Here is a 14,953-nt window from a genome sequence, read left to right as displayed (position 1 = left end):
TTCCAGAGCAGGTACATGAACATATCTTAACTTTCCAAATTCTGAAACATGTGTGACATCCATTTGCCATATATGACTAGGTAACAGACCCTTAGGATTAACCCCCAAGGACGGTGCAGGTAGTAAAGTCAAGCAGTTTCTGCAGGAGACTACTATGTCCCGTGCCTGTGCTTTTGTTATGTTAAATTTGAGGCGAAGAGTTAAAGCATTCACATGGAACAGCTTATGATAATGTCTCGCCTGTTGCACTGGGTCCTCAATGGCAAAGGTTGATATGGCCCCGAGGCATTAATAGGTTTTACAGGGGCCAAACCCTGGATCACAGGTGGTCCCATTGAGGTATGTTTAGCAAGCCTTCATCTAGGAACCATGGAGCCGCCTTTTCCACTGTATTCAAAAAGGCCCGAGCAGTTTTTGCTTTTAGTGGAGTTCCGTTGGCTTACAGCAGGTCTTTTAAAGACCCTTCTAACCGCACTTTAGATACTTCAGATCCCATTATGAACACACAGACAACAGACGCGGACGTTAAAGACACTAACTAACACACTGACTTTTTACGCACATATACTTCAGTCGACCTTTATTCCCCGCTTTACCGCGGAATAAAATCCCGGCTCTATGGCCGCCCCGCTTCTTATTGCGCTCTTGTACAAGATTGCCACCACTTTAATCGTGGTTCCTTCCCCGCTTACCTGCGGTTTTTCTCCTTGCAAGGTTTACTTACTCATTAACTATTCCCGGGTTTCGGCACCATTTGTCGCCCTCGACCCGCAAGGATGACAAGAAGCCCGGTTCAGATGTATCTTCTCTCTCTTTATTTCCGCAAGTCTACACACTTATATACGTTTGCATGACCAATCAGTGAGCAAGGTGACCAATAAGGGGCCAAACAATGGGGAGAGCCAATGAGAGTCCTGTTACTATGCTGATTAAATTTGAAACAGCCAATGACTATGTCCTCCTTTAGGCGGGCTTCACCAGAAAGTTCGTTGTTTACTTGCAGTGTATTTTGCTGGCAGTGAGCCAATGCCATCTTGTAATGGCGGGGATTTTCCCGGCCGGAGGCGGTCCCTGACACTGCACGTGCCCCGAGTCCCACAGGGACGCAAGCAAGGGGCTTGCTGTGATAGCTGCCTGGGCGTGGGCTGTGCATCGGGTCGGGGATGCTGGGTGTGGAGGGTTTGCTCTGGTTGTGGGGATTCTCACAGCAGACACAGCCCTGACATGTGGCCGGGTGGTGCTGGCACCAGGAGGAGATCTGCACGGACACTGAGACCCAGGGATGCCTGCTGCTTTCCCCTCCCGGTCTGGTGTGCTCTGGCGGGGCCCGTGTGGCAAAAGGGGAGCACGGAAGCACGGAGGGGCAGTGAATGGCACCAAGACCCAACATCGGCAGTACACACTCAGGTAATTCAGAAGCTGCTGTCCGAGGTGCTGGCTCTCAGTTGCATGCCTTGAGAGAGCCCCAGTAAAAGACTCCAAATCTGGGGTACCTGGGTGGCGCGGTCAGTCGAGTATCTGACTGTTGATCTCAGCTTGGGTCTTGATCTCAGGGTTGTGCGTTCGAGCCCCCCAAAACCCAAAAGACTCTAAGAAAAATAATCTCCCACGTTCTCTCTCTTGAAAGTCCTTGACTTTCCCACTGATACCATCTCCAGTCCTTGCCCACAATCATTTTAGAAGCTGTACTGACTTCTCTCTTCCAGTATGGTCATTAAAAAAATACAGTATTTGTCCTAGGAAAGATCTCTCTTAAACAGCTATGCATAAGCTCTTACCAAACACAGCCTTAATTTCTTTTTTAAAAAAATTTTTCAGGACACCTGGGTGGCTCAGTGGGTTAAGCCTCTGCCTGTGGCTCAGGTCATGATCTCAGGGTCCTGGGATCGAGCCCCGCATCAGGCTCTCTGCTTGGCGGGGAGCCTGCTTCCTCCTCCTCTCTCTCTGTCTGCCTCTCTGTCTACTTGTGATCTCTGTCAAATAAATAAATAAAATCTTAAATTTTTTTTCAATGTTCCAGAATTCATTGTTTATGCCCCACACCCAGTGCTCCATGCAATCCGTGCCCTCCTTAATACCCACCACCAGGCTCACCCAACCCCGCCACCTCTCCAAAACCCTCGGTTTGTTTCTCAGAGTCCACAGTCTCTCATGGTTTGTTTCCCTCTCCAATTTCCCCCAACTCCCTTCTCCTCGCCATCTCCCTATGTCCTCCATGTTATTCCTTATGCTCCACAAGTAAGTGAAACCATATGATAATTGACTCTCTCTGCTTGACTTCACTCAGCATAATCTCCTCCAGTCCCATCCATGTCGATGCAAATGGTGGGTATTCATCCTTGCTGATGGAGGCATAATACTCCATTGTATATATGGACCAATCCTCCTTATCCATTCATCCATTGAAGGGCATCTTGGTTCTTTCCACAGGTTGGCAACTGTGGCCATTGCTGCTATGAACATTGGGGTATAGATGGCCCTTCTTATCACTACATCTGTATCTTTGGGGTAAATACCCAGGAGTGCGATTGTTGGGTCATAGGGAAGCTCTATTTTTAATTTCTTTTTTTTAAATATTTTATTTATTTATTTGACACAGAGAGAGATCCCAAGTAGGCAGAGAGGCAGGCAGAGAGAGAGAGGAGGAAGTAGGCTCCCTGCTGAGCAGAGAGCGTGATGTGGGGCTTGATCCTAGGACGCCGAGATCATGACCTGAGCCGCAGGCAGAGGCTTAACCCACTGAGCCACCCAGTGCCCCTATTTTTAATTTCTTAAGGAATCTCTACACTGTTTTCCAAAGTGGCTACACCAACTTGCATTCCCACCAACCATGTAAGAGGTTTCCCCTTCTCCACATCCTCTCCAGCACACATTGTTTAACGTCTTGTTAATTTTGGCCATTCTAACTGGTAGGAGGTAGTATCTCAATGTGGTTTTGATTTGAATCTCCCTGATGGTTAGTGATGACGAACATTTTTTCATGTATCTGTTAGCCATTTGTATGTCTTCTTTGGAGAAGTGTCTGTTCATGTCTTCTGCCCATTTTTTGACGTGATTATCTGTTTTGTGTGTGTTGAGTTTGAGGAGTTCTTTATAGATCTTGGATTTTTTTTTAAGTGATCTCTACACCCAGCCTGGCATTTGAGCTCATGACCCTGAGGTCCAGAGCTGTGTTCCCTACTGACTGAGCCAGCCAGACACCCCATAATTCTCTCTCTACAAAGTTGTAGCAAACACCTCCAGCTGGATTCTCCATTATTTTCAGCAGATCTGGCCATACTTGCGTAGAGACTTTAAATGTCTTATCGGCCCTTACTCAGCAATTTCAACTTTCACACTAGAGACAGCGCAACAGACCCATCCCCGGTGGGGATGGGAGCTCATTCTCTGTAGAAACAGTGATCAGCTCTGGGAGTACAGTACTGTTTACTTAACTCATATAGTCTTCAAATCGCTTGTGGGTTAGATATAGTAATTGTTGGCATCGTAGAAATGAGGAAACTGAGGCACCAAGTCGACATTCTTATTCTATGACAGAGCAGACTCTTTTTAAAAAAAAATTATTTTATTGTGTTATATGAGTCACCATCATTAGTATCTGATGCAGTGTTCCAAGATTCATTGTTTGCATGTAACACCCAGTGCTCCATGCAATCCATGCCCTCCTGGATACCCACCACCAGGCTCACCCCCGCCTCCACAAAACCCTCAGTTTGTTTCTCAGAGTCCACAGTCTCTCATGGTGCATATCCCCCCTTGATTTTCCCCAACTCGCTTTTCCTTTCCTTCTCCTAATGTCCTCCGTATTATTCCTTATGCTCTGCAAGTAAGTGAAACCATATGATAACTGACTTTCTCTACTTGACTTATTTCACTCAGCATAATCTCTCTTTTAAAAAATTTTTATGGGCGCCTGGGTGGCTCAGTGGGTTAAAGCCTCTGCCTTCGGCTCAGGTCATGATCCCAGGGTCCTGGGATCGAGCCCCACATGGGGCTTTCTGCTCAGCGGGGAGCCTGCTTCCTCCTCTCTCTCTGCCTGCCTCTCTGCCTACTTGTGATCTCTGTCAAATAAATACATAAAATCTTAAAAAAGTAAAATAAATAAATGGTGCTGGGAAAACTGGACAGCTATATGTAGAAGAATGAAATTCGACCATTCTCTTACACCGTACACAAAGATAAACTCAAAATAGATAAAAGACCTCAACGTGAGACAGGAATCCATCAGAATCCTAGAGGAGAACATAGGCAGTAATCTCTTCGATATCAGCCACAGCAACTTCTTTCAAGATATGTCTCCAAAGATAAAGGAAACAAAAGTGAAAATAAACTTTTGGGACTTCATCAAAATCAAAAGCTTCTGCACAGCAAAGGAAACAGTCAAGAAAACAAAGAGGCAACCCACGGAATGGGAGACGATATTTGCAAAGGACAGTACAGACAAAAGGTTGATATCCAGGATCTATAATGAACTCCTCAAACTCAACACACACAAAACAGGCAATCATATAAAAAAATGGGCAGAAGCTATGAACAGACACTTCTCCAGTGAAGACATACAAATGGCTATCAGACACATGAAAAAATGTTCATCATCACTAGCCCTCAGGGAGATTCAAATTAAAACCACATTGAGATATCACCTTACACCAGTTAGAATGGCCAGAAAAACAATACAGGAAACAACATGTGTTGGAGGGGATGTGGAGAAAGGGGAACTCTCTTACATTGTTGTTGGGAATGCAGGTTGGTGCAGCCTCTTTGGAGAACAGTGTGGAGATTCCTCAAGAAATTAAAAATAGAACTTCCCTATGACCCTGCAATTGCACTCCTTGGTATTTACCCCAAAAGGTACAGATGTAGTGAAAATAAGGGCCATCTGTACCCCAATGTTTATAGCAGCAATGGCCACAGTCGCCAATCTATGGAAAGAACCAAGATGCCCTTCAACGGACAAATGGATAAGGAAAATGTGGTCCATATACACGATGGAGTATTACACCTCCATCAGAAAGGATGAATACCCAACTTTTGTAGCAACATGGACGGGACTGGAGGAGATTATGCTGAGTGAAATAAGTCAAGGAGAGAGAGTCAATTATCATATGGTTTCACTTATTTGTGGAGCATAACAAATAGCATGGAGGACATGGGGAGTTAGAGAGGAGAAGTGAGTTGGGGGAAATTGGAAGGGGAGGTGAATCATGAGAGACTATGGACTCTGAAAAACAATCTGAGGGGTTTGAAGTGGCGGGGGGGTGGGTATTATAGAGGGCACGGATTACATGGAGCACTGGGTGTGGTGAAAAAATAATGAATACTGTTATGCTGAAAATAAATAAATTTAATTTAAATAAAATAAAATAAAATAAAACAATTTTAAATTTTCATTAACATATAATATATTATATGCTCCAGGGGTACAGGTCTGTGAATCATCAGTCTTACACAATTCACAGCACTCACCATAGCACCTACCCTCCCCAATGTCCATTACCCAGTCACCCTGTCCCTTCCTCACCACCCCTTAAGCAACCCTCAGTTTGTTTTGTGAGATTAAGGATCTCTTATGGTTTGTCTCCTTCCCAGTCCTATCTTCTTTCATTTTTTTCTTCTCTACCCCCATGACCCACCACCTCACCTCTCCTATTCCTCATATCAGAGAGTGAATGACTTATTTCATTCAGCACAATACCCTCTAGTCCCATCCACGTAGTTTTAAATGATAATATTTCATTTCTTTTGATGGCTGCATAGTATTCCACTGTATATTTATCTATCACACTTTCTTTTTCCATTCATCTGTTGAAGGGCATCTTGGCTCTTTCCACAGTTTGGCTATTGTGGACATTGCTGCTATGAACATTGGGGTGCATATGGCCCTTCTTCTCACTACATCTGTATCTTTGGGTAAATACCCAGTAGTGCAATTGCTGGGTCATAGAGTAGCTCTGTTTTTAACTTTTTTTTTTAAGATTTCATTTATTTGACATAAATCACAAGTAGACAGAAAGGCAGGCAGGAAGAGAAGAGGTAGGCTCCCTGCCGAGTGGAGAGCCCAATGTGGGGCTTGATCCCAGGACACTGGGATCATGACCTGAGCAGAAGACAGAGGCTTTAACCCACTGAGCCAGCCAGGCACCCCTATTTTTAACTTTTTAAGGGAAATCCATACTGTGCTCCACAGCTCCCACCTGGCCATGGCTCTTTCATATGGTGTGGCTACCGCCATGTCCCTGTGTCCCCTGGGCTGCAGAGCCTCCATGCCAAGCTCCACAAACTATGTCATCTCACTTTGGTCCTGAACCCACTCGCCAATAGCCTTCAACACCGCGAGGTCTGAGCTGCAGTCTTGTATGCCCTGGCTGGGCTCTGGGATTGTGCACTGTGCTTGGCATACCTGGAGAGGTTGGGAACAGAGCTGGACACTTAGCACTGGGGTCTTGTACGCATCACTCCCTCTCTCTGACCTTCTGTGCACCTTTTGGTGTATTCTGTCTCCACCAATTTCCATGCATAGGTCAGAGATTCTACCACATTATCTATAAAGGGCCAGAGAGTAAATATTTTCAGCTCTGGCAGCTCCATGCTCTCTGTTGTAACTGATCAGCTCTGTCATCATAGCCTGAAGGCAGCCACAGACCATGAATGAATGAGGGACAGCTGTGTTCCCAAACCTTTTAGTGAGATTTAAATTGTATATAATGCTCATGTGTAACAAAATGTTCTTCTTCTTTTGATTTTCTTTTCAAGCATTTATTTAATAATGTAAAAATGTTCCTCCCTCCCTTCCTCCCTCTCCCTCTATTTTTTTTCTCTCCCCATCTCCCTTCCTCCCTTCCTCCCTCCTTTTCCTTCCTCTCTCTCCTTCCTTGATTCCTTCCTTCCTTCCTCCCTTCTTTTCTCCTTCCCTCCCTCCCTCTCCCTCTCTTTCTTTATATCCCCATCTTCCTTCCTTTCTCCCTCCATTCCCTCCCCTTCCTTCCTTCCTTCCTTCCTTCCTTCCTTCCTTCCTTCCTTCCTTTCTTCCTTCCTTCCTCTTTTTTGCTCCAGGGCTATAGACAGTGGGCAAAGAGCCATAGCTTGCCAACCTCTGATACAGGGCAAAAGGCTGACCCAATACGGTTGCTGTCAAGATGGCGTAAATAAGATGTGTCAGGCGTGGACTTTCATGTTTTGTTTTTTGGGTTTTGTTTGCTTCTTTTTTGGATGACCATGAGTGTAGAGTGTTCATTGTCACTCAGACACAACAGCTAACACCACACACAGAGTCTGTTATAAGGACTTTACACTTGCAAGGTACAGACTATGCTTCTCAGGTAGCTAGTCCCGTGATTCTTCCTTTACACACTTAACCACAAGAAGGTGGGGCACCAACAAGTCAGGTAACATACAGTTACCTGTGAGAGATGCATTACGGTCATGTGCGGTCACTCAGGTACCAGAGCCATTTATGACAACATGGGTGGACCCAGAGGGCTTTGCGATAAATCAGAGAAGCCAACAAAGACACACGCTGTAGGATTTAACTTTTATCCGTGGAATCTACCTGATACCTGTCTATCAGTACAGACACGGAGACAGAGAGAGATGCAGATGCACCAACATTGATTCCAGTGCAGACGGGATGCAGATGTGTTTGCAGAAATGGACAGAGAGGGAAGGAGGAAGGGAAATGGACACAGAGATGTATGGGAAACTTGGCTTATCCTTCCATCCCAAGATGCTGCTATTCTCTGCTCTGTCCTACGTTGAATGCTGTCTGGCTTACGAAGCTGACTCGCCACTGGTAAAAGTGCTCACTTGCTCACTCTGCAAATACATATTCAGTGCGCACATTAAGATGTGAACTAATGGGGGCCCTGCAGATGGGGCGATGTGGTTAGATGTGCAGGCGTCCTGGGACCAGAGAGCATCTACTGCTGGCCCCAGGAGAACCAGGCATGGTGCTAGTCCCCTGGAAGCAGGGTTGTGTGGTTCCTTGGTCATCACCTGTGCTGGCAACATAGGGAGGCAGGTACTCTTCTAGAAACACCCTGTTTCCAGAAGGGGAAACTGAGTCAAAGGGCTCAAGCCCTTCATCCAAGCATACGGGGTGGAATTCTGATGGCAGAGCCCACATACCCAACCCCTCGATAGTTTGGCTATTTTTACTTCTGTGATCGAAGCATGGCAGCCATATGGGAAAAAGCACAAGTCAGAAGCATGGAGCTTACGTTGGCTCTCCTGACATAACCCAGAGTTGTGGGGCTGTGGGGGACATGCGGCGAGGACACGGTAAGACATGAAGACAGGGAGATGGCAGAGACAGATTTCAGGGGGCCTTGAATGCCAAGATGAAGAGCATATGTGGGTGGTAGGAGCAGGCAGTATCCAGCCTCTCTGGAACATTCTGGAAGCAAGAGGTCAGAAGGAACACAGGTTGGAGAAGTCCAGGAAGAGGGAATGTAGTGGAAACTACAGCCTTCAGAGAAGCAGAGACTCCTTGCTCCCCAGCTCCCTCTGCCTCCACCTGGAGCACACAGGTGCCAATTTGGTAATGAGCAGAATTCTCTGTGGGTTCAGTCCTCAGGGCTCTCATTGTGTGGCCAGAACCAAAGATTGAAGTCTCCGGTTCCTGAAATCCCAGTCATCCCTGGGAGCTCCTGGATCGAGGGGGAGAGTCAGAGCTTTGTCCTCAGTTCTAGGTAGACCAAGAAGCAGGTCAGTGGGTCCTCTGTGAAGGGAAGGGCTCCAGGCTGCAGGGGAAGAGGGGGCTGGGGTGCCCTGTGACCATCATTCTCTGATGATGATGATGGTGGTGACGATGATGGCGATGGTGATGACGATGGTGGTGATGATGTTGGTAATGGTGACGATGGTGACGGGGATGGTGGTGACGATGATGCTGGTGATGATGGTGTTGGTGACAATGATGGTGGTGATGATGATGTTGGTGGTGATGAAGGAGATGATGATGGTGATGACAGCGGGTGATGAAGAGGTTGGTGATAATCATGGTGGCGATGAGGCAGATGGTCACTGCTGTCAGTTATTGAATGTTCCCAACTGTCGTCTACGATCTCAGGGAATTCTCACAGCAGTCTTATGGGGTAGATGCCATCAGCTGGCAGGTAAGGAAACAGAGGCTCAGCAAGGTTTGGGGACACACACAGCTAGTCGATGGCAGAGCTGGGGAAGCCTGCTTTCCGGTCAGCTCCCTGAAACATCTGGGGGTGACCTCGTCCCGGCTAAGACACTTGCCCGAGGTTACACAGCTTCCCCAGCTCTGGCTCGGGGCTGCCCCGTGTCTGATGGGGGAGCTCAGCGCTAAGCACAGGAGCAAGCTCTCCGCCATTAGTGCGGTCTGCACAAAACCTCAGTTAGGGGAAGCTTTTCCAGCCAGAAGCTTCCTTTCCTGCCCAGGGGTGAGCATCCTAGGAGATGTGGGGCTGCATGGGGGGAGGTGCTGGGTCTTTAACAGAGGCACTTGTCACTCTGCACCCTCTGCTTGGATCAGCCCTGACGTGTCTGGGGCAGGGGAGGGAAGCAGACAGCCATTGTCTGGGAAGCCCATTGTGGGAGGAATAATCCAGCGAGGGCACTGCCACATAGTGAACTCACCTCCTCGTGCCGGGTGCTGCAGCAGGTACTGGGGGCTCCAAAGGCCCAGGGCAGAGATGGTCCTTGCCCTCTGAGAAGGTCATCAAGAGGTTTTGCTTGAACTTTGCCTATTTTGTGGGCCTCGTTGAAGAATTTAAGAGCCTTTCCCAGATTCAGAATGTTCTTACTATTGTAGGAGACCTGTGGCCAGATTCCTCCTTGTGGCCTCACTATCCCCCCAGATGTTTTCCAGGGGTTTAATGATTTCTCTGTGTCTCTCTCTGTCTCTGTGTCTGTCTGCCTCTCTGTGTTCAATGTGTTATGACTGGTAGCCCCAGTTTGTTAGCAAGTGTGGACACCCTCCTGGGAAGCAGGAACAGGGTGACCTGTTCTGGCCGAGGTTCGGACACTGGCTGTGTGTTCCCCCGTGAGTTGTGGGGGTGCGGGCTGGTACTTCATGGTTACTCGGGGACCTAGTTTGTCACTATTGTGTGGGGTCCATGCACGAGTAATGTGCTTGAAACTTTGCCTGGTACAAAGTCCTGTGGAAGTGGTTGGCGCGCACAAGATCAGTCCCTCTTTCCCTCGCTGGGCATAGCTGCGGACCTAAAGCTTTACCTGTATCCTTCCTGGGCAGACAGAGACAATGACAGGAATTTCACAGGCGGGGAGTGGACATTGCTGAGCGGGGACATGGTGGGTGTTGAGCAGAGAGGGGGATGGGGAAGGGCAGGCTAGCGGGGAGGCCGTCGCAGGTCCAGGAGGTGTAGTGGTTGCATGAGGAAGAGAATTTCCCCCAAACCGTGTAAAAATGAGGCCCTTTGCTTCCCGCAAAAGCTTTCCACAGTCCAGGAAAGGGACACCCAGGCAGGAATCCGGCAAACTGCTGAGTCTTTTATACAAACCCGTCCAGTCTTGAGTGGTCAGAGGTTTTGTGCACCTGCCAGAGTTTTGTTCCTTTTTGCTGTATTCCTTTTTTTTAAGATTAAAAAAATTTAAAAAAAAATTTATTTGATAGACAGAGACCACAAGTAGGCAGAGAGAGAGGGAGGAAGGGAAGCAGGCTCCCTGCTGAGCAGAGAGCCCGATGTGGGGCTCGATCCCAGGACCCTGGGATCATGACCTGAGCCAAAGGCAGAGGCTTTAACCCACTGAGCCACCAGGTGCCCCTTTTTAAAGATTTTTTTTTAAAAAATCTTTTTTTTTAATTTATTTTTATTTATTTGACAGAGAGCACAGGTAGGCAGAGAGGCAGGCAGAGAGAGAGAGGAAGGGACCTTTTTGCCATGTTCTAAAGCAATGTTTCCCAGCCTTGCACATAGCTCAAACAAAAGGAGGTCCTAGTGTGACTTTCTTCTTAAATAAGAATCCATTGGTTTTTAAAGATTTTATTTATTTGACAGAGTGAGACACAGCGAGAGAGGGAACAGAAGCAGGGGGAGTGGGAGAGGGAGAAGCAGGCTCCCCACCCAGCAGGGAGCTCGACGTGGGACTTGATGCCAGCACCCTGGGATCATGACCTGAGCCAAAGGCAGATACTTAACCCACTGAGTCCCCCAGGTGCCCCAATGAGAAGCGTTTTTTATTTTATTTATTTTAAAAGATTTTATTTCTTTATTTGACAGAGATCACAAGTAGGCAGAGAGGTAGGCAGAGAGAGAGGGAGAAGCGGACTCCCCTCCAAGCAGAGAGCCCAATGTGGGGCTCGATCCCAGGACCCTGAGATCATGACCTGAGCCAAAGGCAGTGGCTTAACCCACTGAGCCACCCAGATGCCCATATACCCTAATTTCTTTTTTTTTAAAAATTTTTTATTTATTTTCGGCATAACAGTATTCATTGTTTTTGCACCACACCCAGTGCTCCATGCAATCAGTGCCCTCTCTGATACCCACCACCTGGTTCCCCCAACCTCCCATCCCCCGCCTCTTCAAAACCCTCAGATTGTTTTTCAGAGTCCATAGTCTCATGGTTCACCTCCCCTTCCAATTTCCCTCAACTCCCTTCTCCTCTCCATCTCCCCTTGTCCTCCATGCTATTTGTTATGCTCCACAAATAAGTGAAACCATATGATACTTGACTCTCTCTGCTTGACTTATTTCACTCAGCATAATCTCCTCCAGTCCTGTCCATGTTGCTACAGAAGTTGGGTATTCATCCTTTCTGATGGAGGCGTAATACTCCATAGTGTATATGGACCACATCTTCCTTATTCATTCGTTCGTTGAAGGGCATCTTGGTTCTTTCCACAGTTTGGTGACCATGACCATTGCTGCTGTGAACATTGGGGTACAGATGGCCCTTCTTTTCACTACATCTGTATCTTTGGGGTAAATACCCAGTAGTGCAATTGCAGGGTCATAGGGAAGCTCTATTTTTAATTTCTTGAGGAATCTCCACACTGTTCTCCAAAGTGGCTGCACCAACTTGCATTCCCACCAACAGTATAAGAGGGATCCCCTTTCTCTACATCCTCTCCAAAACATGTTGTTTCCTGTCTTTCTAATTTTGGCCATTCTAACTGGTGTAAGGTGATATCTCAATGTGGTTTTAATCTGACTCTCCCTGATGGCTAGTGATGATGAACATTTTTTCATGTGCCTGATAGCCATTTGTATGTCTTCACTGGAGAAATGTCTGTTCATATCTTCTGCCCATTTTTTTATATGTACCATGTACCCTAATTTCTTATCAATACGTCCCACAGCTCCTATGAGCCTGCAGGTCATGACCTATTAGTGGATCCTTAAATCAATTTATATCAGAGTTTCTCAGCCTTGGTCCTACTGACATTGGAGTTAGACTCCTTCAGTTTTGGTGGCACATGGGGGGGTCTAATTCTGGGCATTGTAGGACATTGAACAGCGTCCTTATCTTTGACCAACTGGACACCAGTAGGACCTCAATTATAACAACTCAAAATGTCACCATTACACAGCCCCCCAGTGGGCGAGGGGGGACTGAATCATTCTCAGTTGAGAACCACTGATTTGGATGGTCAAAACCAACATTTAAAAAAGAGAGAGAGAGAGAGAAAAAAAAAGAGAGAGAAAACAGACTTGAGCCAAACAGAAGAGAAATTATTTTGTGGGGAGAAAGTACCCACTTTTGTCTGTTGACAGAGGAGACTCAAACCTGTAACAGACCCAACTTTCTGGAGTCCTACTATGTGCCACCCACTCCTTCCCATGCTGCAGACACAGCCCCCAAAGCAGGCAGAAATATGCCATGGATGTGGCCCTCTGAGTGCAGCAGTTAGACCATAGACAAGTAAGAAAGTAAACCAGGCTACTTTAGGTGTGCTTTAGGGAAGACAGGATGTCTTAGAGAGTGGCTGGGGCACGTGCGTGTTGTGGAGAAGACACCTGAAACCAGCTCATTGAGGGAGGGCTGTCTGATGGTAAGGGGCATCTGAGTTCACATTTTTTAATTTTTATTTTATTTTATTTTTTAAAAGATTTTATTTATTTTTTTGGAAAGACAGAGATCACAAGTAGGCAGAGAGGCAGGCGGGGGGGCGGTGGTGGAGAAGCAGGCTCTCTGCTGAGAAGAGAGCCTGATGCGGGGCTTGATCCCAGGACCCTGAGACCATGACCTGAGCCGAAGGCAGAGGCTTTAACCCACTGAGCCACCCAGGTGCCCTGAGTTCATATTTTTAGCAAGAGAAGGAAACAGTTGCATAAACATAAAAATTATCTCAAGCAGTGGGAAAACAAGTGCAAAGGCCCTGAGACAGGACCAGGCATTGTGGATGTAGCTCCATGGAGAAGAGGTCAGAAGGTGGGTGGGCCAGGCCAGTCAGGGCCTCGTGGGCCTCCTGAGGCCCTGGGAACTCCTCCCAGGCTCATGGAGGGCATTCAAGGAGGACCCGTGTGTGGCCAGCGCTGATTTGCCTTCGGATAAGATGCCTCCCCTGCTCTGTGCAGCGCACTTTGGGGAGACAGAGCCTGTGTAGGCCCAGTTCTGTCCTTCATGGTCTCTCCTTACCTCTTCCTCCCAGAGCTCCTGTGCCCACCCAGGTCCATGCCAACCGCCGGGGCTCCCCCGGGCGCCCCTGAAGCCCCACCCTGTGCCAACTGGAGCTGCGCACCCCACGACCTGGTCCTGCTGGGCTTCGCGCACGTGCCCGCGCTGCGGCCGCTGCTCGCGGCGCTCTTCCTGGCCATGTTCCTGGTCACGCTGCTGGGCAACGCGCTCATCGTGCTGCTGAGCGCCCTGGACCCGGCCCTGCGTGCACCCATGTACTTCTTCCTGCGCCACTTGGCCCTGCTGGAGATCTGCTTCTCGCTGGACATCGTGCCCCGGCTGCTGGTGACCCTGCTGTGGCCGGGGCGGGGCGTGTCCCCCGCGGGCTGCGCCCTGCAGCTGCTCCTGGTGCTGTCTTGCGTCACGTCCGAGTGCTTCCTCCTGACTGCCATGGCCTGGGACCGCCACGTGGCCATCTGCAGGCCCCTGCGCTATGGCGCCCTGGTGAGCCCCCGGCTCTGCCACCTGTTGGCTGCCACGTGCTGGCTGGCCGGAGTCCCCGTGTCACTGGTCTTCACCGTCTGGCTGTTCAGCTTCCCCTTCTGTGGGCCCCGTGGCATCCGCCACTTCTTCTGTGACATCGCTCCCCTGCTCAGCCTGGTGTGTGCGGACACCAGCGTCTTCGAGGCCAGTGTGTTGGCAGCCACAGTGCTGGTCATGATTGTTCCTTTCTGTCTGATAGCCACGTCCTACGGCAAGATCCTGGCCACTGTGCTCCGCATGCCGTCCGCCACTGGGCGCCGCAAGGCCCTGTCCACGTGCGCCTCCCACCTCATGGTGGTGGTTCTGTTCTACGGCACTACGGGGGTCATCCACCTGCGTCCCAAGGCCAGCTACTCCCCTGAGAGCAAGCAGGTGGTGTCCCTGTCCTACACCCTGGTGACCCCCATGCTCAACCCCCTCATCTACAGCTTGCGGAACAAGGAGGTGAAGGCCGCCCTGGGGCGCGTGTGTGTTCAGAGAAGGGGAACGCGCACCCCATGACCTCTCGGGGATTCCGGCCCCCTTCATTCAGCCCTCTGCTGGACAGCCCTATCAGAGTCGTGATTAGGCACCTCAGGTGCCTGGAACTGAATTTCTCCTGTGTCCCTTCTATGGTTCCCTGTTTGAGCAATGGCACCCATGTCTCTGTGATAGCTGTCTTGTGTCCCACTGCCACTCAGTAACACTGTCTTGAGTGCAGTGGGTTCTGTTCCTCCTAGTGGAGTGTGAACCATATGTTTGTTTATGGTCAAAGTTTGGTTCCCATGGAAGTGGTGTCCCTGCTTTCGCAAATAAGAAATCAGGCCACCCAGTTAAATTTGAATTTCAAATAAACACCAAACAATTTTTGAGTATAAGTATT

At 48.6% G+C, this 14,953-nt stretch overlaps 1 protein-coding gene across 1 annotated transcript; it reads left to right on the top strand.

Moving 5' to 3' along the window:
- The first annotated feature begins 13,605 nt into the window (after positions 1-13,605).
- LOC122913400 (olfactory receptor 10A7-like) lies at positions 13,606-14,592 on the top strand. Its single transcript, XM_044260143.1, has one exon. It carries the CDS (start codon positions 13,606-13,608, stop codon positions 14,590-14,592), a length of 987 nt encoding a protein of 328 aa, XP_044116078.1.
- Positions 14,593-14,953: the final 361 nt, after the last annotated feature.

Source organism: Neovison vison, chromosome 7, assembly GCF_020171115.1.
Source record: "Neovison vison isolate M4711 chromosome 7, ASM_NN_V1, whole genome shotgun sequence".
In the NCBI taxonomy this organism is placed as follows: Eukaryota; Metazoa; Chordata; class Mammalia; order Carnivora; family Mustelidae; genus Neogale; species Neogale vison.
Note: the sequence above shows the minus strand (reverse complement) of the source record. Positions and strands in the feature narration are given on the sequence as shown.